This window comes from Ambystoma mexicanum, chromosome 12 (genome assembly GCF_040938575.1).
Source record: "Ambystoma mexicanum isolate Mex_15411 chromosome 12, UKY_AmexF1_1, whole genome shotgun sequence".
NCBI lineage: Eukaryota > Metazoa > Chordata > Amphibia > Caudata > Ambystomatidae > Ambystoma > Ambystoma mexicanum.
This window is the reverse complement of record NC_090936.1, coordinates 990,543,878-990,569,220: the sequence shown is the minus strand read 5'-3', so window position 1 is coordinate 990,569,220 and position 25,343 is coordinate 990,543,878. Positions and strand designations below refer to the sequence as shown.

Sequence of the window (25,343 nt, the reverse complement as noted above, 5' to 3'; positions counted from 1 at the left end):
GATCTGCTATGCTGAAGACATCGTCTTACTAGACCGAACCCAAATAGGTCTTCAGCGGCTACTATTCGAACTTCAGTCTTACATGCTTCAAAACCAACTAGAGATTAACATTGGAAAGTCAAAAGTCCTAACCAATTGGAGGACCAACAGAAACAAACGGGAGAAAGTTCACCCTGGAAAATTGGAAAAGACATAGTTGAAAAAGTGAAAGAAATTCGCTACCTGGGAATAAGAGTGAGTTGCGGAGAAAGCCTGGGAAGAGGATTAATTTTCCAAAGCAAGAAATGTTGAGTGCACAAGGGTCCATTGTAAACGGGAAATTTGGGAAATTCTCTTTAATGCCAGTTGTACTGTTTTATATTCAAAAAGTAATCCCAATTTTGACATACAGTGGGGAAGCAGGATTGAACCTCTCGTGGGAAATATGGGCAAGACTGGCGTCTCAGTTTTGGAAGTCAATCCTAAAATTGCTGAGATGTACCCCCATAGTTGCTATTAGGTTAGAGCTAGGACTCCAATTCTTGTACTCCATAATACAATGGAAATCCTTCTCTGTTAAGGGTTAAGGAAAATCTCAGTGGACTCCCCTGTAATTGGGTACCAAGTGTTTGCTGCACACACTGAGGGAAAGAGCGCAACTCTACTAAGCTCCTGGAAAGTAGAATGGGAAAAACAACTAGACTCCATAGACTCCTCACTACAAGATCTAATAGAGAATCCAACTAGGGTAAAAGAGAAGCTCAAAAGACAGGATTGGATTCATACAATCGAAGCCAAACTAGCTTGTAAATCTAACACGCTTGTTGTACACGAGTGCAGGAAAAGAGACACGGTGCCTCAATACGTAAAGAAATTTCCTTCAAAACACCTCTGTGAAAGAATGATGTAAATCATGCTTGGAGTACTCCCAACAAATTAATTTAAAAACAGGACGGGCAAACGAGGAGTTAATAATGGAGTCTGTAGATTTTACAATATCGTGCTTAATCTAGAGACTCCGAAGCACCTCCTAGAATGCACTACAGTAGGAACGGAAAGAAAGGCACAGCTTGAAAGATACAAGTCGTTGTTTAAAGAGAAATCTGTCGACACATGGTGGGAAAACTTCATACTGGGACGAAACATGCGCTTCACTAGCGCTGGTATAAAGTTTCTAGATTAACTTTTAAAGAAACAAGAACAGGGATCACTAGAAATAACTTAAAGTTAAAGTGAGACTATGTGACTAATTCCAAGTGGATTGGTCTATAAAGACCCGGTAGTAACAACGAAAACATCTATGATAACGAAGTGATATGCTTAATTTTAAGAACATTTGGAACATTGTAATTGACATGTAAAATGATAGGAGTGGATGTATGTAATGTGATAAAAATGTTGTACTAGATTAAATCACAACTTTTTTTTTTTAAAAAGATAGTCTTAGTGAGATATTGAGGAGCACACAAGTTCTGACTTTTGTATGCGAGGGACAATCTTATGTCTAATTCTCTGCTTAACTGGTAGCCAGTGCAGTTCCTTCCTCAAGGCTGTGATATGATCACATCTAGACAGTCCAAACACAGCTCTCACAGCCCCATTTCGAGTAGTCTGGAGACGACGACGGTTTCCCTGTGAGGTGCCGATCAGACTATTGCAGTAGTCTAAACGTGAATTCAAGAGCGAGGATGCCAGGAGAGATCTGTTTTCTATAGACGTATGGCCTAATCTGGTGGAGCAGTTTAATTACATGTCCACAGGATGTGCTAATCTATGATACCTGTTGCTTCATTGATAGTTCTGCATCAAGAATGATCCCTAGAGTTTTCATCAATTTACTCTCGGCGATTGTGGTACCAGCAACCTCAAATTGTGCATACTGGGCATTGAGATTCTTCGTGAGGCCCAGAGGCCATGATGAGAAGCTCTGTTTTAGTGTTGTTAAGTGCAAGGGAATGCTGCGCCATCCAAGCCTGGATTTTACCATAGACTTGATTCACTGTGGCAGTATCCTTAGAATAATCCCCAGATAGTTTGAACAGTATTTGGGTGTCATCTGCGTAATATGCAAACTGTACACCCAGACCGTCAAGAAGATCAATAAATGGTCTGATGTAGAAATTTAAAGGCAAGGGTGATAAACATGACCCCTGCGGCACGCCACAGGTCAAAGAGATGGAATCCGCCCGAGCTCTATCAATTTGCACTCTAAATGTCCTTGGACCAAGAAAAGACGCAGTCCATTGAGAGTTGGCAATAGTTAACGATATGTTGTGTAATAAATTGTGATCAGTGATATCAAATGCTGCCGAGAGATCTAATAGTAAGTGTAAATCTGGATGACTACTTCCTATGATTCCCACAATGTTAGATTTAAGATCCAGAAGAGCTGTCTCTGTTCCAGGTTGGGATCTGAAACAAGATTGGTGAGTTTTTAAAAGATTATATTCTTCTATGAACTTCTGGAGCTGTAAATATGCCACTCTGTCCAAGATCTTTAACAAATGGGGGACATTCGTGATTGGCCTATAATTCTTGGGACTGCAGGATAAAGTGTGCCCTTTTTTAGAAGGGGGTAACTCAGACATTCTTCAGGACAGCAGGTACAATGCTGGATTCAAATGAGTAAATCTTTTTTGTGATCTATGGGATCAGGACATCTAGAGAGCCTTTCAGAATGTCAACGGGGCATGAGTCCCCCAGACAAGATGTAGAGTTTGTTAGTGATGATTGGTGGGGCGTCTGCTCTAACATCACCCGAAGCAGAGGGTTTCAAAACCCTTCATACCAGGAGACGGTCACCACGGACGCTTCCCTGGAAGTTTGGGGAGCCCACACCAGACATCTGCACACCGGAGGCCTGTGGCTGCCAGAGGAGGAGGACATCCATATCAACAACCTGGAGCTACGGCAGTGTTCTGGGCCCTCAAGTCATTCCTTCAGTCTCTGAAGGACAAGGTGGTAAGGATCTTCACACACAACACCACCACCATGTTTTACATCAGGAAAGGGGGGGGGGGGGCACTCATTCCCCAGCACTCTCCAGGGAAGTGCAGGAGCATTTGCACTCAGCAGTCGGACAAGAGATGTTCCTCATGCCTCTTCACCTAGCGGTAGTCAAGAAAACCATTGCAGACTCCCTCAGCAGGGAGCTGTGCTCCTGCCACGAGTGGGAGCTGCGGCAGGACCAGGTGGTCCACATCTTCAAGTGCGGCAGACCCCAGATCGATCTTTTTGTGATGGCAGTGAACTCCAAATGCCAGAGGTTTGCCAGCAGATTGAACCAACTGAGGAGCCTGGGGGATGCGTTCTCTTTCCTGTGGGAAGCACTGTTTCTGTACGTGTTTCCACTGTTGCCTCTCCTGCTATGAGTCATCAGCACACTCACAGTGCCAATGCAGGATGATACTACTTGCCCTGGCGTGGGCGAGGCAGATTTGGTAACCAGACCTTCTCTGCCTGTCGGCATTGCCTCCGATCAAGCTGCTGGTAGTTCTGGATCTTCTCACCAGAGAAGGAGGCGCAATCCTAAATCATGACCCAGGATTGCTGAACCTGAGGACTTGGCTCCTGCAGCCCTAGAGTTTGGAGGATTGCAGGGAGGTCCTCACAAAAACCAGGGCCTCGCCGACCTTGAAGTGCTACGGTCACAAGTGGAAGTGTTTCGCTACGTGGTGCCGGTCACTGAAAATTACCCCTTTTGAGGGTCACATCCCCACAGCTCCTGCCATACTTTCTATCCTTGGCCAAGGCTGGACTGGCGTACGCCTCCATTAAGGTGCATCTGGCGGCCATCTCCTGCTACACCAGATTGACAGGAAGATCGTCGCTTTGGTCCCATCGACTCGTCAAGGAATTTCTCAAAGGACTTTTCATATCTTTCCTGCCGGTGAAGGCTCCTGCCCTGGCGTCGGAGCTTAACGTGGTTCTGAAGAGGCTCATGGGGGGCCCCCTTTGAGTCTCTGCATCAAGCTCCACTCAAATTCCTCTTGTGGAAGACTGCTTTCCTAGCGGCCATCACCTCTGCCAGGAGGGTAGATGAGATTCAGGCCCTATCCTGCAAACAGCCATACCTGACTTTCCATGAATCGAGGGTGGTGCTACATACGCACCCCTCCATGCCGAAGGTTCCGTCGGAATTCCACCTCAATGAGCCTTTGGTGTTTGCTGTTTTTTTACCCCAAACCTTCATCGCCGGCAGAAAGGGCATTGCATTCGCTGGACGTTGCTCATGCCCTGAAGTTCTACGTCACATGCACAAAGAGTTTTCGGAAGACTTCATAGCTGTTCATAAACTTTGGTCCTGTTAACCATGGGAAGACCTTGTCCATGGCTTCCATTGCAAGGTGGCTCTCCGGCTGCATCATGCACTGTCATTGGTTGTCTAACCGACCGCTGCCTGGCTGTCAGAGCCCACTCCACCAGAGCGTTCACTACGACAGTCGTTCCTGTCTGGTATGCACCTGCTCCACATCTGCAGGGCTGTTAGGTGGAGGTTGTCGACAAGGATTCCAGGTTGTTGCACCCTGTTTTCTTTAGTTGAGTCTGTTCAAGGGTTAAGTGTAATTGCTTCTGTTGAGCCTTGCCACCTCCCATGGTTGTGTAATGTTGTACTGCTATGTGTTCGTTATTCATGAGCATGTGAATCCATGCCAGACCCCATGCTGGAGAAGGAACAAGTTACTTACCTGTAACTATTGTTCTCCAGCATGGGTCTGGCATGGATTCACATGCTCATGAATAATGAACCCTCCCTCCGACACCCCTGCGGCTCTCCTTGGTCATACTGCCACTTTACGTGCTTACCAAATCTGAAGATGGCTGCCAGAGGAGGGGCTTAGGGAGAGCACTCTCATTGGAATGGGGCAGTAGGACCCAGAGGACAGTGATTGGTTTAAAGGAGAAATGCAGTGTATAAGTGAAACTGTTATTCTTTTTCCGGGGATTCCTGGCCTGACGATGGGGAATATTCATTAGCATGTGAATCCATGCCAGACCCATGCTGGAGAACAATAGTTACAGGTAAGTAACTTCCTTCTCTCTCCTATTTGTGCATTGCCAAAATGTCAGATTTTGGACTTTGCATAATTCCCTATGAGAAAGAGAAGGCTGCACTAATGCGCCTTCCCAGACAGGCATCCACTGTAGCTTTCGTCACCGCGCCTTTTCACTTTATGTGTGGAAAACAATATGATGCAATATGTATTTCTTATTCTTGGCCAAAGAAAAACATGATTAATTTTCGTGGTGGTTGTAGCTCATGTTTATTCACATGAGTAAACACAATCTTTACATAATTCAGGTATGGTCCGTGTTTAAGATTCTAATGGATGCCTTCCTCCCCAGAGTTCCTTATCTAAGATCTCGATCTCCAAGCACCAACTGCTCTCTGGAAAATGTTCCTCCACCAGGAGGCGCAGCGTGGCTCTGTCTAACACCTCTACGTGCCCCGTGCAGGACATGACATCAGGGCCAGCATTTATGGTTTCTTTCTTATATAACGCAGTACGCCTATAGGCCTCAGTGCTCACACAAAACGAACACCAATAAACAACATTATAAAACAGAGGCAATATAACCAAAACAAAACCCAATACGGGAATGAAGAAAAGCTATCCCCGATTTACAGTCAATTTTCAGTTCAGAAGACATGTTTATAAAAAGATTGCAATTAGCTAAAAAACGGGGAAGATTGGTGCAACCACATCCAATAATTATACAATCCATATTGGGTGGGAGCACCATCCCTCAATCTTTGTCCTCCACAAGACCTTAAGGTCAATGTTTCTAACAATTCCAGATCCCGGTCTTTGTCACAGTTCTTTGTATAGAGGCGCTGCATGCCGCAACCTCAGTTCCTTTATTCCACGCACTCTACTCGCTACTAGAACACTGCTGTTGGCTAAATATTATATATTTTTTTTTTGCGAAAGTCTTGCTTTGCTTCTTGAATTCGCAGTGGTGCTGTATCCGTCGAGGTCTTCAATGTTCAAGATTGTGGGCGCCAAATGTCTGTCAGACCCGCACTGCTTATGCCATTACTGTCTTGGTGATGGCCACAACGCACAGTGTCAGTCAATACACCTGAAGGTGATCTGAGAACGCAAAGCTGTTCACCTTTCTCCCCAAGGAGAGAGGGGATAAGCGGACCCGTCCAGGACAACAAAAAGAAATGCAATTCGATGAGTAGGAAGAGGTCCCACAGGTACCTTTTCCGACCAAATCCTCTTCCCCAGAGGAATGGTAAGCTTTCTGTTCGAAAATGCTTGACTTCTTCGCCAAAGGCAACAGTGATGCCTGCGGCAGCAGCTCTGACCCCAGCCGAGCGGTCAGATCCCACTGTGCTTGAAGCAGCCGGCAATGAGTCTGCAGTATGCAACAAGATCGTGAGAATGGTGTGCACCATTCTGTCTTCAGACATTGGGCCATCCGCATATGTTCCCGGTCTATCGGCACTAGAGTCACTAAAGATTTCCTCCCGCTCCCAAGAAGGGCATATATGTCACATTTGAAGGACATTCATGATGAAGAGGTTGATAATGTCCCTTTGGGTCTGAAGCACTTACACAGCAGGGATATCAGACTACACTGAGGAGTTTTACGGGGAAGAGGGTGACTTGGTGGACCTGGAAGCAGACTTGCAGGAACCGAGTAGCCTGTACACACCTTGCCAGAGATTGACATGCCTGTTGCTGCCAACCCTGACAAACCGCAGGTCGCTTTCCAGCATATGATGGTGTGGGTAGTCCACCCTCTTGGGCTGTCTACTCCTGCGAGACCCAAGGCGCAGACATTCACTTTGTCACTGTGACATTCTGGACAAGGGTCCTTAGCATTTCAATCAGGCAGTGGAGAATACCCTGGTGGAACTGTGAGCCTAACCGGCGTCAGTCCCCATAGTGGACAATGACCTGGTCAAGAAGCAGGTACCGGCCCCTTCAGACCCCTTACTCCTCTATGTCCAGGCTTCTCCAAGGAGTTTGGTGTTTGAAGCTGCTACAGTGAACCTCTAGTCCATTAGCTAGGTTGTTGGGGCTAGTTGTGCATCTAGGAGAGGTGCTTCCTCCTCCTCTGTGCCCTCCACAACCCCCAGCATGAAGCCTCTGTGAAGTCAATTTCTGCCATTCATCCCCTGTGGGAGGCAGGATATCCTAGTTTGATGAGGAATGGAGAAATACCACCTTGGATGCTGCACCCGCCCCCTGAGGCCAACACTGCCCCCTCCCTTGTTTCAAATCATTGCATCCAGAAACTGTCCTGCTGGAGGAGATCCGTTGGCTTCTGTCAAATGGGTCTCCCTAGACATGGTACCCTGTTCAGAATGAGGCATGGGTTGATACCTCCCCTACTTTCTGGTGCTGAAGAAGGGCCCATAATGCACCTGCAGATTCTGAACTGAACTAGTCGGTCAAATAGCACAGCGAGTAGAGTGCTCGCTTTAACAACCGTGCAGAGCCTGCTGACGCAGGTTCGAATCCCAGCAGGGCCAAACTCAGCATTTCATCCTTCCGAGGTCGATAAATGAGCACCACACACAGTGGGTAATAATAAGCAGTGCTCTGATGACTGAGGGTTTGTAGCGCTATATAAATGCAAAATTATTATTTGTTGCGCAAGGACAAGTTCAAGATGGTCACTGCACCCAGATCCTCCAGGCCTTGGACGTAAATGACTGGTTAGTTTTCCTAGATATCCAAACTGCTTACTTTCATGTGGCTTTGCACAGGAAATAGATTGAAAGTGGTGAACTGTTATTACTTGTTCAAATTCCTTCCTGTCTTTCTTCGGCACCCAGGGTTTTTACCAAGCTGCTAGCAGCAGTGGAAGCTCGCCGAAAGAGGGAAGGCATCCATGTCGCTCCCTAGCTGGCCCATTGACCAGTTCTTGTCTCTGCACATCTGTACCGAATGTGCAGCCTGCTGCGCACCTTGGGCTTCTCCCTGAACTACAAGAAGTCACAAGTTTGTGTCCCAGTCCCTCTGATTCATCAGCCTTCTTTGAATCTCACCTAGGCTCTTGAGAACAGTGCGTCTTTGACTGAGGCTCACCTGGCCAGCAAAGAGAACACTCTAGCAGATGCACTGAGGAGGCAGTCCTCAATTTCTCACGAGTGGGAGCCCTGCCCGGAAGTTCTGGGGGAGGTTTTCTCCCTCTGGTTTACTCCCCGGGTGGACCTCTTCGCGCCCAGTGTAAACAGGAATTGCAGGTGGATCTGCTCCTGGGAATTTCTTCGACAAGGTGTACTGGGCGATGCCCTGGATGGTACTTCGACTTGCTCTATGTGTTCCTGCCGATCCCTATCATTCCACTGGTTCTCATGAGATTGAGTCTGTCTGTACTGGGCCCGGAGAATGTCATACCCAGAGTTGTTGGACATGGCCATCTGCTTCCCTGGAATCTTGCGCAGAGGATGGACCTCCTCTCCTACTCAGAGGGGGCTAGTCCAGGACCAGAACCTCTGCCCCTGAATCTTCATGCCTGGCTGCTGGGAGTTTGAGGTATCAAGAGTGGGATTTGTCGGAGGACGTTCTGGATGTATGCTTTTCTACTAGAAGACCTGCCACTAAATCCATTTATGCCTGTAGGTGGTAGGGGTTTCCAGCTTGGTGCTGGGAGAGCGATTTGAACCCTCTTACTTGCTCAATCTCCTCTGTGCTTGGTATTTATGTCTTTGGCCCGGACAAGCCTACACATTGTCACAGTGAAAGGGGTACCTTGCAGCCATTTCTATCTTAAAGAGAACCCCGGAGCACGGCTCCTTTTTCACAATCCCCAATTATCTAATTCCTATGGGGTCTTTCCAATATATTTTCCCCATGCCATTTGTTCCAGCGTGGGATTTAAAGTTAGTGTTGACCTTTTTTATTGCTGCTCCGTTTGAGCCACTTCATTCTTTGACTGCTCACCCTTAAGGTGATTTTCCTGGTTGATATCACTTCTGCTAAACGGCTGAGAGCTCAAGGCTCTGTTAATCCTCCCTACTTGGTTATCTCCAAGGAGACCGCCACATTGAGAGTTAGACGCTCATTCTTTGAAGGTGGTTTCTGAGATCCATCTCTCTCAAAAGATCCATCTATTAGTCTTCTTTCCTCTGTCTCACCCTTCCAAGACGGAAGAATGGTTCCATCGGTTATATCTGGTGCAAACCCTCAAGTTCTATTTCTCTCTGACTCAAGACACCAGGACTAATGGCCAGCGTTTTGTTATGAGGTTATGCTGCCACGTTGGCTCAGCGACACAAAGTGCCTGTTCTGGATATTTGCCAAGCATTCACTTGTGCTTCCTTGCACGTTTGCCAAGCATTACTGCTTGGATTCTGTCTGGTCAGGATGTAAGTTTTGGCTGGGCTGCCCTTCAGAGCTTTCTGGTTTAGATGGAGTCCTTGCTATCCTTCTCCCTCCAGGTGGTTGTACTGTTTTGAGAGTTTATCCTAGATGAGGAATGCGCTGGAGGAAGGGCTCCATTAGAAGAACAAATTACTTACCTCTTGGTAAAGTTCTTTCTGGTGGATGTTCCTCCCACAGATTCCTCATTGCCATTCCTACCTGCTCTCCTTTGTGTAGCTAGTACATCTTAATTCTGTGGTCCCTCTGCATCAGAGTGCTAGGGAGTAAGAGTGGAACTGAGGTCATGTGTCATGAGGTCATGTGGCATGGAGCTTCTATATAAACTGACCCGATGTCATGTCTGGTGCAGCCGCGTAGAGGGGTTCAGCAGAACTGATGCAGAGCTGTGCTGCAGGAAGGTTTTCCAAAGAGCAGCTGGTGCTGGTAGATAGTTATCATAAGCTGAGGAACATCCATCAGAAATAACATTAGAGAGGTAAGTAATGTGTTCTTTGGTGGGAGTAAACGGCTACCCGGACGAGAAATGAGTGATGGATAAGTAGGGTAGAAATAAAATGTTTCTTTTTTTTTTTCTTTTAAACTTAGAAGGGGCGCCTTCTTTTCAGGTACTTAGTGGTTTGTTCTACACTTCTCCAAAGATGATGCACACCTTGTAAAGTGTCTGCTCAACTTTATATCTATTGAGAAAGCTTTAACAATAAGGACTGAATGTGTAGTGCCATGCTGGGGTCAAAAGGGGATGTTTGGGGAACGCAATTCCTAACTCTGTACTTTAACCTCTACAGGCGAACGACTACACTGTGGAGATAGCCCAGAAGCCGGGACTGTATGAAGCTGTGGACACAATTTCACTCCGGCTACTAAGTCAACAGCGCGCCCATGAAAGATTTAAGACCTACACAGCCCCCTCCATTTCAGACCAATGACAGACTTCCTCAAACTCTCATATCCCACGTTTGTGTGGAGCCTGATAGCACTGGTGCTATGCCAGGGGCCCACTGGTAACTGGAGGTGACCCCTGTATGTACATATACTGCTGTTTTTAAGCCTTCTCTAATGTGTATAGAATTTGCTTTTCCTTTCTTCTGCGACTTCGAACTGTTTTTAAAAAAAACACATAATTGTATAAGAAGAAATTTATTTTTATTTTGGAGATTTTCTCTTCATTTTTAAAGACCCATGGAAAAACTTGTCAATATTTGATTGGCCCTTGACTTTTATTATTGCTATTTTCCCAGACGTGGCATGATCTATAAATGAAACCCTCTGCTGCGCATCTGTTCTCTACTCTACTGGCGGTGTGAGGCTCTCAAAGACACCAGGGGTGCAAAGATGGATAAGTAGTTCCTGGTATTCTTGCCAGATGCATTTGTTTTGAGGCAAGTAGAAGGTGCTTGAAATAGTCTTAACTGAAGAACACTATTTCAAATCATCTGCCCAGGAGGATCCATCACATTAATAGTGGATGATTAGTTCTCTCTTGGCCTGGAGTGCATTCTAGGTCGACTTGCGATTGCTTTGCTTCCAAGAGTCCAACAGCATTGAGTGTCCACCATTTAGCTGTTTTGAACATCGGTTCACCAATTTGTGATGTGTGAATGTTTCTGGACTGTGCTAATGTGTTTCACCACTAATTGTTTCTCTGAGAGTTCCAACACCACTTTCCAAGGATGTAATGGGGGGGTTTTGGAGTTCGGGGGAGGGAGGTAGTAGAGAACAGTAGTTTTCATTGCATTGTGATTTTGCTGCCCTTCAAGCATAAATATGTTTTGCAGAATGATTGTGATCCCATGATAGTTGAGTCATTGACGGAATGAGATAGGTGGGCACTTGGAGACAGACATTGTGTTGAATAAGCTGGGTAACCCCTCCAGAGTAGAGAAAATTCAGAATGATAATTGGAGGGGTAGTAATCTGTCGGGGGAAAGACAATGTGCAGAGTGGACCAGCCAATTTGCTGGTTGGAAGAAATTATCTGTGCCAAATGAACGCAGAATTAATATGGTAATCTGTCATGGTGTAGCAGTTCTATAGAACAAACAGGAAATCCTTTGATGCATAGATTGGGTATGCAGAAGGGGGGAACAGTGATCCCTGATGAGTAGCTGCTGCCTAATGATACATGGACCTTGCAGAATGTACTGTTATTCAGTAATCAAGACGACATGCAACGTGATTAGTATTATCATTTTAGGACATAGTGATTAACCCACTACAATTGACAAGGTACATATGTCTTTTCAATACAGGTGGAGGCAGGCATCCCGTTTCTAAAGCACCCTGCCTGTGTTCCAAAACCTTTTGTAAGCAAAGAAGCTGGCCATTGCGGCATGAATCTTTCAAAGATGCAGGTGGTTTGCTTGATCCTACCACCCATATTTAGCCAAAATATTTTCTTTTAAAATGTTGGTGTCGAAAGAAGTATGATGCGGCCTACCTGTAGATGTTTATAACCAAACTCCCTCCTCCCCCACTGCCTTATGCCCGGAACCCTTTCGTATCTTTTAGTTTGACACTTTTAGATTTCCTTCTCTACCAGTACGTTCAGTTTAGTGGTTCAACTGCTGCAACAACTTGGGGTTGAAAGTGAACCCACACCTGAAGAGAGAGAATTTGGTCTGCAATACTAATTTTTCTGTTTTCAGCGATTTATTGAACCCAGGAGAAACTTGTATAGAAAAGCTAAATATGTGTGCTTTGAGGATTGTTCATGTTACGTTAGGATTCCCATCGAGAAACCTCAAGTTTAGGCCAAGCATGCCATAGCCAAGGGTGTGTTGGTGTGAGTGTGATATATCGGGCATGAATTGTGCAACCATTGTGCTCTCATCAGGAAGTAAAGTTGTAAGCATGCAAAAGGTTCTCCCAAACACTCCCTCTGTGACAAGGAAAATGTAACATAATGACCGCTGTGGCCTTGTTGGCAGTTGCCATAATCCTTGCAGGATCACTTTCATTGAGTGACTTTCAAATTGATGTATGTTGCATTACTCTCACATGTACAAGAACATGTGCCCTCGATTTTCAGTAAGAAGATATAGTCCTAAAACCCGATGACTTGGTGCCCTCAATCTTTAAAGGAATGACAGCCACCTCAAAAGCATGTGTTTCTTTTTCCTCAAATTTGGATTGCCATACCAATCAAACAGGGAAATTAAACAGCATCATGGTTACCTTGGGGACAAAGATGTCATGCAAAGAAAAAGGGTGAATGCCACAATAGGTGCAACCCACTTAAACAAATCAACAGGCCCATATGGTTCTTTTGAACCACAGCGTTCAGGGTGGCAATGGGGATCTACCAGAAATTCTTTCTTCAAAAGTAGAGCAATCATATTGTAGAGCTTGGTGCTGGATACAGGGATCTCCGGTTGCTGTATCCATTTGGAAGGAAACTAAAAGACATACCACTGTCAAGAGAGAGGAGCATAGATGCACCTTGCCCCCACCCCAAGTATGCACACTTTCTGATGCAAGAAGCCAATCACTCTTCTAAAAGAACACCCTCCTCAGAATGGATAAGATGCTTGTACTTTGAGTTTTCCGAAAAGAAGATAACATTCCATTTTGCTACCAGAAGCCTCCAGCACCTGCTCTCCTCCCCCTGGAAAAGGTATGCGTATGAACAACTCTAAACACATCTTTCCTGCACCTACCACTCCCATCTGCTTCTCTAATGTAGCACTAAGAACACTACTGCTTCGAATGGTGGTCTGAGCTTCTGGTGTCTAACAGCTGCTCCTTGTGGCCTCTTCCATCTTGCAATTTGTTTTTCTGTTCATATAACCCACGGATAATATCTGACTTTTGCCACTGATTTTATTTTCAGTTGCTTTTGAAATACATGACTAGAAAGTCCCACGTTCGGCTATCGCAATTTTTCCTTGTTGCCATTTTCAGATGCTGATCTTCATTTCTGTGTAAATTTACTTCTGAAAATAAGGCTTTCTGTAAACTGCTGGTCTTCAGGAAAACTCTTAAAACCTTTATTTTCCTCATTGTCTTCACAAGCTCTTTTGTCTGAGGATTCTCGCCATTCTGAGTACACCTTAGTTTTATTTATTTTACTTTGTATCTTTGCCTTTTTGTTAATTTTTGTGCAGGTTTGCTGTTTGAGTTTTAAGCATTAGTGTGTAATTTTAATGATCTTGATTTCAACTGTTTATATGTATCATTCTTCATGTACAGCACCCTGGTACTCTTGGGAATTACGGATTGCTGAATAAGCAAGGAAAATTAAAAAAAAACTGCTGCAAGCTAGACAATCTGTATGTTATTTCTGCAATACATTCATACATTTGTGAAAGCAAAGACATTTAATGACAGATTGACATGATGTGAATGTTGTTTTATCTATGCATCCAGAACACAAGAGATGCATTTGCTTCACAGTATGAGAACATTACTAATTCAAGCAACTTCCATTCAGGATAAAATATGCAAAAAGTGTGTTCGCCAAGTGCCTTTCACGTGCCTTTCCAGTGCTGGGGCCACTCACAGATACAGAGCGAGTTATTGTATGCTCTTCAGAGGAGGGTTTACCTGTACTTTATCACTAGGTGCTAGATATAAGTTTCACTTTAGGTGAAGGTGGTCAAGGTGTTATTGGTCATTATGGCATCATGTCTAGAACTTCAATATGTTGGACAATTACTGGACACAATAACAGGGTAACTGAGAAAACCTAGTAGTTGTGTTGCACTAGGCAGATATAAAATGGTAGAACCACATCCACCGGCAGTAGGCAAGGGTTCCTTTTATTTGGTGGGGCTTGCATTGGCATGCATGTCTCACTGGGAGGGTGGGGAGCACACATTAAAGTAATGATGGCTAAAGGGAAGTGGAATACAGTCTAGCTGGAACTCCATATACCTTTAGAAATTGTATTAGTGATCAAGGCATTAGTCCACTTCGGAATAATGATTGCCCCACAATACTCTCATTTCAGGCAGGCAATGTACTATCATCTGAATTGGGGGAAACGATAATAGAAAAGGAGGGAAATTTAAACATGGAGGCACTGAGGAATGGCATGTCCTTTTGATTCTTTATCACCTTCACATGTAGGGATAGCCACCATTTTGAAGCATGGAAGCACCATGCATACCCTCCTTCAGCTCCTTATTAGATTGCTCTGATTCTTCTGCTGATTCAGAGGTACTGCAAAGAGCACTGCTTTGTTATTCCCTATTCATATCGGTTTCCTGTGGGAAGTACTGCCAGGTTACTTTGGGTATAATCTATTGCCTTAGGGTTTCCAATGCAAAGGGCAGGCAGCACTAAGGGTTAGTACTAATATCTTTCTGTATCATTTTTTGTCACGTGTTAACCCATCTGCCACAGAGTGCCAGCAAACATGCCTCATACAAAGCACACAAACATTCAGATTCAACTCATACACAACAGTGAAACAACTGATCACATGAAATCAATGAGTTAATTAGCACACACTCCCCAAACATACTCTTTCTAACAAGCAAGGCTTGAGCCCAACCACAAACATATTCTGCCTTGTATGCCTCCCCCTCCTCTCATACACCACAGGGACCACTAACAACCACATTCCGAGAGACCTGGTCCATGTTGGCAACCCCCCCATACACTTCCTTGGAATCTCAAGTTTCCCCATCTATCACAACCACATCCCACATGTATCCACCTCATTTACCACCCCGACACACAATTTTAACTTCCACCCTACTCGACTGAATTCACTATCAACAACCACAGCCTCCCCTGCGCCAACATCTACCACTGCTATTTTAACCCTGGTAGTTCACATCCTGGCAACACCCTTGACCACCTTATTTCAAGGGGGCGGGCGGGGAGAATCACATCTTTGCGTTAAAACGATTATGGGTGTTGTGATCTGACCACTGAAATCCACTTCATGCTTCCACACAACAACCCCCACCAGTCATGCATCCCCCATTCTTGAGCCAGAGAAATAAACATATTAGCAGCACTCACACTGCCCCTCTCTTCACACACATCCGTCCATTCGCTACAACAATCACAATACCATCCTCAACCACGCACTCAAAAAAATAGCCCCCTTTTCAACTCAACAACCCCACCGTAGACTATGGCTTTAACAGCTGGTCAAGTTGGCGACACCTTTCGCTTGTAACTAATTTATCACTTCCATTGGCTGGAGCCTATTTTGAAAGTATTTCTTAATTGTTGCGTCCTGTTGAGTGAAGCGGTCACAAAGCCCAAGACCCGCTGGTACTATAAGCCAACATAAACACTCATGTGGATCTGCACCAGCTTAGTTTTACACACCAAAGTTTAATGGAAATAGTAACATAAAGTGCCCTTAATGACGACACGTGTTTCAGCGTAACCCACCTTTTTCAAATCGGGGCATTTGGTTTTTATATATATTTTCAACATAGGAAAACTGTACATCTAGTATTTCAAAGATTAATATTCCAAAACACATGATCATGAACAGTGTAATCAAAACAACAATGTAATGTGCAATGATATATTAGAAAAAAACGGAAAAATAGGGTTTGGTATAGGGGAGGATTGTTGGGAGGTGAGAGAAGAGACAAATATAAGTACATATAAATGTATATAAGTCAGATATAAATATCTATAGACTTTGTTGTGCAGGTATTACAATGTTGGGTCAATTCTCAAAAATAGTCACAATATTCATCTATACTTTCATTTATATCCTCATGTTTTGGATTGTGCATAATTAGTTTAAGTGAGTTTTAAGGCTCATGTTCTATATTTCATAGTGTGAATCAAAAATACAAACAATCGTCAACGTGGTTCTAATTCCTTCAGTAACTAGTTATGTGATACGAGAGAAGAAAACTTGACTCATCACGGTTCGTTATGTTATTATAATTTAAGAACACATGCAATTGTTGTCGGTATAGTCTCCTTACCCTTCATCTTCCAATGTTGGTTCAGTCCATTATTGAATTTAAGGGTTAAACACTGTGGAACAATGAATAAATTAACAGGCCATAAGCAACAAGTTTATGCCCTAAAGATTATTAATCAGTAATTCCTGCTCTTGCTAGGACGTATTATTGATGCATAATGTTGCGGTTAAGTCTGTTGTCAAAGCAATATATAGTCAGTTTGCCTCAAAACACTTCATTGTTCGGCTTCACTTTGGCAATAAAAGTGTGAAAGCGACAAGTGATACTTGATCATTTATGAAAGGTGCAGCGTTCACCCTGAAAGTTTTACGCTTCACGGTTCTGATGATTCTAAAGCTTTCGCATGAATCTTTAGAAATGGTAGTCACCAAATATCTAAAACTTGTAGATGGTCTCTTACTGTTGCTTCGTATACTAGTCACCCGCTTTGGCTTGTTGTTAAGACGCGGTTTGCTATCTCCATCGGGTATATGTTGATTTCAGTTGCTATGGGGATGATGGGGAATGTGTCCCTTTTCTCTTTCGTTAGTGCTGCTTAGTGCAAGTCAAATCTAAGCGTATGAATGCCATCTTTTGGGATTCCTAGAACGTATTGTCTATAGAATAACTTTTGAGGTTCCCAATCCTCATATATTACACAATTTGGTATTCCTGTTTTAATGTTAACTTCAGGTGACATTCGAAAAATTCAATTGAAAGGCCCGTGCATATAGACTCGATTATTTGCAACATTAATTATACAATCTAGAAATTAAGTAATCGCCAGTCCGTATTAGCTCCTTTTTCTTCTTTATTTTTGTTTCTTTTCTCTACTCCATTGTGTGTAAAACATGCCATGCTAAACAGATACAAATCAGTATGACTTTGGAAATATAGTGATGTGGTCCTTGGGGATCCTGCCTATATTAACAGTACGTTAGAGTCCGTTTGGTTTACCAGTAAATAGTACTCGTCTAACATGGCTTGTACTAGTAACATATTGCGATCATCACTAGATTGGTCTCTGTATTGGTACAGTGTCTTGTATCACATAACGAGTTACTGAAGGAATTAGAACCATGTTGACGATTGTTTGTATTTTTGATTCACGCTATGAAATATAGAACATGAGCCTTAAAACGTACTTAAACTAATTATGCACAATTCAAAACGTAATGAGGATATAAATGAAAGTATAGATGAATGTTTTGACTATTTTTGAGAACTGACCTGACATTGTAATACCGACACAACAAAGTCTATAGATATTTATGTCTGACTTAGGTACATTTATATGTACTTATATTTAACTCTTCTCTTTCTCCTCCCAACAATCCTCCCCTATACCAACCCCTATGTTTCTGTTTGTTCTAATATATCATTGCACATTGCATTGTTTTGATTACACTGTTCATGATCTTATGTTTTGGAATAGTATTATTTTTTTAAATACTATATGTACACAGTTTTCCTATGTTGGAAATATATATATAAACCAAATGCCCTGATTTGAAAAAGGCAGGTAACGCCGAAACACGTGTCATCATTAAGGGCACTTTGTTACTATTTCCATTAAACTTTGGTGTATAAAACTAAGCTGGCGCAGATCCACATGAGTGTTTGTGTTGGCCCACCGTAGACTATGGTTCAACAATATACTCTTCTCCACCAAGCAAAGCAGGAAGCAAGACACCTAGACAGAGCCTGGAAAAATAGCACATGCCCCACCACTAGGTCCCCCCTCAAACACTACTGCAACAAATACAAAACAGTCATATGCAATGCCTAAGCCCCCCACTACCTCCAATCTGCCACCAGTCGTACACACACACACCTTTGAGCATCAAGATGCTCTCCAAACCACCATCGACTTCAGTATGTGAGTCCCTCATGGACTACTTCAAAATACACATCCGACTCCCCCTGCTTCCCAACTCATTCAAACAATGGGACTCTTGCCATCCTTTGACTGCTGCCCTCATTGACCTCCAAACCAAAACCTGCAGACTTCCAGGATATTACATGTCCACCTCAAGCTGCATCGCCACCCTGGCTCAACATATTCAACTCCTGTCTCTCACATGGTACTATCCCCTCCTCAGTGGACAAGTCTCTCCCCTGAAAAAAAAAAACTCACACTCACACACACACACTCTCACACACACTCACACACTCTCTACTGCCCCATCATCATCTGGCCATACCTCACCAGAACCATAGAATCCTTTGTCACAACTCATCCTCAACAACACATCACTACAAACTGCCTTCTCATCCCCTTTGAATCTGGCTTTTGACCTGGCCACAGCACCAAGACTGCTACACTTCCTCCACATCAGACAAGGGACTCACAGCCCTATGTTTACTTTCCAACCACTCTGCTGCCTTTGACACCATCAATCACACTAGTCAATGGATTGCTTTCTCCTGCAGATTCCTCATCAGAGATAGATCCCTTCCAGCGTTGGCTGCTCAGAAAACATTTTGATGAGGCGTAGTGCAACTCGACTTGGCTGTAGATCCAACTTGACTCGATGCAGCGGTCGACTCCTGACGTCGGTCATCGTACATGTACTTGGTCACTAAGCCTCCGTACCTCACTTTTTTTCTTACGCGCTCAGCATGCTGCTTGAGGAATGGCTCTGGTGGGAGAATGCTCAATGTGTTCTCTTCCAATTTGACGTCTTGTGATAAAAATGTCAACTCCGAAACTGTCTGGTTTCAAGAGGTGCACCGACTGCAACTCTAAGATGTCTCTGACCGACCCGCACAGAATCTGTGTGTGGTGCCTCGGCACAGGTCACACCACCAACAAATGCGTGTCGTGTCAGCAGATAAACCCGATATTAGTCGGTGCAAAGTGGGGTGCTTCCCCCCCTGCCAGTCACCTGCTCTGTTGACTACTCGGTCGTCCAAACATGAGACGGAGGACCCCACTCCAGAGAAATTGGACATGCATCACAAGAAGGCTATAAAGAGGTCACACTCCAGGAGCCATTCATTGTCTTCCTCGTCTCACAAGAAGTGTCGCCATTAATGCAGGCATGACTCTGACTCATCAGAGGAGTGAGGTAGGTCCCAACCTGGGGTAAGCCCAGAGCCGAAATGGGAAGAGTTTTTAAGGAGCAACTGCTCCAGATGAGTGAGGCTACTGCAGGTATATGGAAACCCTCTAAGTAGAAAGCCGGGGAGGTCCCAGTTGCATGCAGTGCTACTAGCGCCAAGGAGCCTGAGTAGAGTTTGGCCCCAACACCAACAGGCATCAGCGTTTGCAGCCCTGCTGCCACAGAGTTCGATCTCGACACCGGTATACGATAATTATTATATCCCTGAGTCCAGAACATTGTTCTTTGACTCAATGGTCTCCCTTTTTGAAGATAATGGTGACCATGCTCTTGATTTTCAGCCGGCGCGTTGACTTTTTCGCCGACTTCATTGACTTGGCTGAAGGCCTACGTGACTCCAGTGGCTTGGACACCTCCCCCGACCTAGACACACCACAGGCCCAACCTTATGCCCCTGCAAATACCCAGCCTCGAAAGACTGTGGAGAGAGTGGTCGATGCCTTGGGCGTGTGTGCCCCTGCAAAATGGCTGTCAGTTTACAAGCTCACAGATATTGTAGACAGAGGTCCACCCGCTGAGCGAGCAATGCCTTTTTAATGCAGCCATTTCAGACCCCATTGCCTCATTTTGGCAAAGACCCTGCTCCGCACCGCTGGTGGACTTGGAGTTGACAAATGCAAACCGCGAGGAGAGATCCCATATACTTGTCGAATCAATGTACGACAGAGGCTTTACTGGTCTAGGCAGCCACAGTGAATACTACGCGGTACAGATCGACCTCCAATTTATCAACTGACAGAGTCGAAGAAATAGGAAGTCTTAGCCCAGAAGTTATTTTCTTCTAGTAGCATGACTCTCAAGGCAGTAAATGCTTTGTGCACCTTTTGCCAAGTATATTCGCAGCCTTTGGAGGATGATCCAGGAAGCAGCAGAACACATCGCTGAAGGGGAAATGTGGAATGGTTTTCTGCACTTTGAGGGACGGCAAGGCAGTAGCTTGCCAAAGCTTGGAATTGGGCCTGGACGTTGCAGATTTTCTGGCAGGGCTATATGGGGTTAGCTACGGTGATGCGCAGGCAGGCCTACCTACACAGTTCGGGGTTCTCACCCCCACACCCCCAATGTACAATCCAAGTTGATCGACATTGCCTTTGATGGTGAGCATCTGTTCGGTACTAGGGCTAATGCGTCCTTGAAAAATCGAGGACTCCAAATTGTCTGCGAATTAACTGGGCCTGGCTGTTCAACTGCCGACTAAGCCACCCTTTAGCTTCTCCCTGTGGGGAAGAGGTTTTCTTGGTGGTTTTGTCCCTTTTGGGAGAAAGGTGTAGAACCCAGGCAAGGGCAGAGGTGTTTCCTGCACACCAGAAGAGGTGAAAGGACAGCAGCAGCAACATAGCTGGCACCAGCCGCAAAGGCGCTTTTTGCTCTTCCCCTCCTGTTTCCCCAGTTGGAGGGGGGATTGGAGAGTATGTGCCACAATAGCGGGAGATAACCTCAGACACCTGGTCATTGCAGCTTGTCCAATGGGGGTACTATCTACCCTTCTTGCGAAGACCTCCAGGAAGACCCCACCCCCAAGCAAAGGGAACAGGATCTCCAGGAAGAACTTTTGTTGAAAGCCACTGTGGAAGAGGTGCCTCCCGAGTAGAGCGGGTCGGGCTGGTATTGCCGGTACCCAAGAAAGGGTGAGGGGAGGGGCTTGAGCAGGTGTCTGAGGAAGGGCAAGTTCAAAATGGTAACGCTACAAGAAATTCTCCAGCCTCTGCAGCGCATGACTGGCTGGTGTCATTAGATCTGCATGATGCATATTTCCACATGCACATCCATCAGATGCACAGAAGATGCCTCAGATTCCTCATAGAGGACAAGCAATACCAATTCAAGGAACTCCCCTTCAGGTTTTCACCAACCAGATGGCAGTGGTGGTGGCGCATCTCCAGAGATTAGGCGTTCGTCTGTTTGCATACCTGGTTGACTGATCCGGGGGAAAGTCATCAGCAAGTTTCGTCCACACGCGCACACACACACACATACGCACACGCTCCAGTTCATTAGAGCAGTCCTGGACACTTGGGAGGGGAAGGCTTTTCCCCCTGAGGAGTAGAGGCACCGCACCAGTGTGCGACATATGGTTGAACTATTCCAGAGCCACACCAGCTTGCGGGCGGCATCCTGCATCCGCCTCTTAGGCCTCATCTATTTTTCTACTGCCAGAGGTCAGGTTGCGCATGCGATCCCTGAAGTGGCTATGGAGGGATCAGTGGTCCCAGTATTTCAGCACCCTGAAGGATATGTTCTCAAGGTATTGAGGTGGGTGGCCTCACTTGGTTGGCCAGCAGAGACAACATAATGGGGGCGGGGGACCTTTCTGAAACCCTGGGGCCTTCCCCCCACTCCCCGCCAGGTCAGGGTGGTCGAGGACACGTCCCTGAAAGGTTGGGGAGCTCATTGCGACGAACTGCATGTGAGCGGCTTTTCGTCCACAATGGAGAGCCGGTGGCATATCAACAGGCTAGAGCTGCGAGCGATCCAGCAAGCCTAGAAAGCTTTTGCGCCCTCTCAAGGGGAGACATGTCCTGATCATGACTGACAATACAGTGGCCATGCACTACCTGAACAAGCAGTCTCTTCCTCTTTGCAGGGAGATGATGCAGGTGTGGTTTGGCTGTTAGAGAAACATATCTCTGTTGCAGCAGTACATCTTGCAGGGATGGAGAACAGGCTGGCAGATGCAGAAGCAGTCTTTGTTTACGGCTTGCAACTCATGCGGCCTTAAAAACATCTTTGATGGCGACAGACACAGTGAGTGTATTGACTGCCTTTATCACAGTCATTCGGCCGACGATTGTGAGATCTGTAAAGGGTTTAGCTCCAAAACTCTGAAGGACAGACATCAGCATTTGGTGTATTGGCTCCAGGAGGGACGTTATCCACTGTGGGAGTCGACAAAAAAATGATGGCCGTACCTAGGTGGAACAGGTCCCCATCCAGGAAAAGGGCTGGGTCTGAGGAAAGGCCCCACAAGAAGCACAAGTGTCACCACGGTTTGGAACTGTCGACGACTGGTGCAGTGGATGTAAGGGACTCTACGTCCTCTACTAAACATTTGTCAACCATTCAGCACAGCCCGTCAACGGCAGGTATAGGAGACGGAAGGCCTTTGTCATCGAATGTGCACTCGTCAACCATGAAAAAGGTACCGAGGGCCCAATCTGCAGCGGCAGCAAACACTTTGTTGTCGACAGCTCAGCCGTCCGCCATGAAGAGAGGATGCTCGTCCACGAGCACATCAACCACACGCTCGTCAACTAAGACAATGGTAGGAGGACCGTCACCTGTGCATTCAGCGTCCCAGAGAATGCCCAGTTGATGGCAGGTTCGGTAGCCAGAAAGCCTGAGGCGCACTCGACCAGAGGCACATTGTCCACGAGCTAGATGACGATGATTAAGAAGTCATTGAAGGCAAGCTTGGTCACCCTAAAAGAAAAAACAGAGGCTACAAGACCGTCGACGAAGGTCAAATTGAAACAAGCTCTCGTCGACAGGCGAAAAAACTTCTTGCGCAGAGGTAATTCCAGCATAGTCGTTGACGGTGTCGTCAAACATACCAACCACAACCAAAGGAGCTCAAAGGGAGCTTGCAGAAAGCACGGTCAAACAAGCAGGAGGCCAAAGGGAGTCCAATCAGGTGGAGGAACAGGTGTACACTTCACAGGTCTCTCCATTCCTTTATTCTGATGTGATGTGATGCCAGAAGATATCCTGCAACATGAAATCGATTCAGATTTCCTGGCCCAGCAAGCTTATTCTTCACACTCTTGGGGTTCAGAACAGTCTGTGGACAGCCATTCACGATCTCTGTGACTGACACCCACACCTGGGAGGTTTCAATGGAGTTACATCCACAGGAACCCGCGACTTCATCGGTAGCCAGTCGCCTTCCTGCAACTGCACATTTTAATTCATTTATATTGCGCCGGTAACTCGCAAGTCTCGGGGTGCAGATACAAGGACACGGGAGACAGAACATACATATGACAGGACAACTCTATGAGGAGGATCCAAGTATCAGAGATCTAGGGATGTAGAATCAGTCAAAGAGATGGGTTTTCACTAGCTTACAAAAACGTAAGTCACATATAGTGGGTCAATGGCCTGGTTGTGCACACATGGCCCAGCAAGCCCAGTCACTACTAAACCTGCATGCTCTACTGCCCAATTACTACTTAACCCGCAAGCTCTACTGTCGCTTGTTACTCTCATCCTTGCAAGCAGTGTTGTCACAGTTACAAGTTAAGCTGCCACCAGCCCAACCACAACAGCAGTACGCACACCAGCCAGATGTACGTCTGCCTGTCTCACTGCTCAGGCCTCTAAGTAGGTCAATGGCTGGGTCAAGACCACACTCCACGCATACATCCCCATCAATGTCCTGAAATGTGTCACCAGTCAGATCAACAATCTGTGCGACGTCACCGGAAGAGTCAAGGTCATCGCAAAGGTCAGCAGAACACCACCAGTACTTAAAGGCCCAGTCTAATAGGATGGTCCTGCAAAGCATGAGGGCCCACAGTCTTTAGTTACAAGGTCTGCAGCAGTGCCCCTGCCAATGCTCTTTGGCAGGGAGCAGAAGGAGTGTGAGCTTACGGATACAGAAGGTCCGCAAGACACTGATTCGACCACAACAGCACACCCTGCACACACTGATTGGGATACTGACACCCCTGTGGATGACCAACAGGACGAAACTCCGAACACCTCGCCTCCGGATGACATAGTTATTTGAGATAGTAGCATGAAAAGCTCCCGTCATGAGTATGATCTACTACCAGTAGAAGATAAAACAAGACTGTATATTAGACCATGTATGGGAAATGGGGCTGCATACTTTAAAGTATCCCTTTATGGAGCCTGCTGCAAACGGTGTTAGGCAGAATCACCTGCAGTACCCTTGGTGAACACTATAGGCAATTAAGACTACAAGTGTCAGTACAATTTCACCTTTGGTACAAGCCTGTACTACACAGTTATGTGGTAGCAGTGGCTGAGCAGCCAGACTTATCAAGAGTTGAGTGAGTGTAGAACAAGTTACACAAAGGGCCAACTAATACAGTGATTCAAATATACAATTACTCATGGTTTCTTGGTAAAAGAATATACATTTATTTACTCAGTTAGAAAACATTACACTAGCATAAGTAGTTCAATATCACACATTAATAACCACAAAAACGCAACCGGTAAGTAAATGAACAAGTTTAGCTCCAAAGTTAAGTGGGAGCAAAATGGCACTTCAGATACTTAATAAAGGAGGGAAAAGACAAGGTTATAAGAATAGACAGCCCAAATACATTCCTAGGCAAGGCAAAGGGTTTCAGTTAAATACAACCAGCAATTCTTCTCAATAGCCCTAGGCCAAAGTCAATGGTTCAGAGTCTTTTGTATAGGATAGCACAGTTCTGGTATATAACGGTTAAGTCTTTGCCATGGATTTTTAAAGGATTTGGCTAGTCGAAAAGTTTGACGAATGTTAAGGGAAGGACAAGCCTTCGTAGTTGAGGAAAGTTTCACGCACTTTCTCGATGGCCAAAAAGATTTCTGGACCACGTTTGCACAGTACGTTGTCAATGAAGAAGAGCTGTAGCTGAGGCATTTGTTTCTGGCATATCCTGCAGACCTCGCTGTTCCTGAGCTTCAGTCGTGGGTACAAGAAGGACGACGGCGGGAGGCTCCTGCACTGCCCAGGGAAGAGGCCAAAAGCTGTAGAAAGATGTCGGTTTAAGATGTTAGTGCCGTAAAGTCCACAAGCTGGTTTCCTTCCCTCTGGCTATCTGGTTTTCAACAGCACTCTGATGAAAATTCGACCAGATGGGGACGGTGTTCAGGTGGCTTGCGAGTTTGTTGTTCCCACCAAACTCAAGGGAAGAAGTTAAGGGCTTCTCTGTCGTCGGCGTTTCAGGCAATTCGAACCTGCAGCAGGGCTTCACCGGTTGTCCAGGAGTTGCAGCAGTCCTCTTCCTTCCCTCACATCCTGTCCACCCCAGACACTCAGGCGCCAGAGGAAG

The 25,343-nt window shown here is 45.5% G+C and overlaps 1 protein-coding gene across 5 annotated transcripts in view; it reads left to right on the top strand.

The window, feature by feature from the left end:
- NCAPH2 (non-SMC condensin II complex subunit H2) overlaps positions 1 to 10,472 on the top strand; it is an 899,214-nt gene extending 888,742 nt beyond the window's left edge. For all 5 annotated transcript variants that reach the window (XM_069629493.1, XM_069629491.1, XM_069629492.1 and 2 more), the window contains one exon: positions 10,112 to 10,472. In XM_069629493.1, coding sequence (XP_069485594.1) covers positions 10,112 to 10,252 — 141 coding nt within the window. In that variant the 3' untranslated portion in view covers positions 10,253 to 10,472. The remainder of the gene's footprint in view (positions 1 to 10,111) is intronic.
- Positions 10,473 to 25,343: the final 14,871 nt, after the last annotated feature.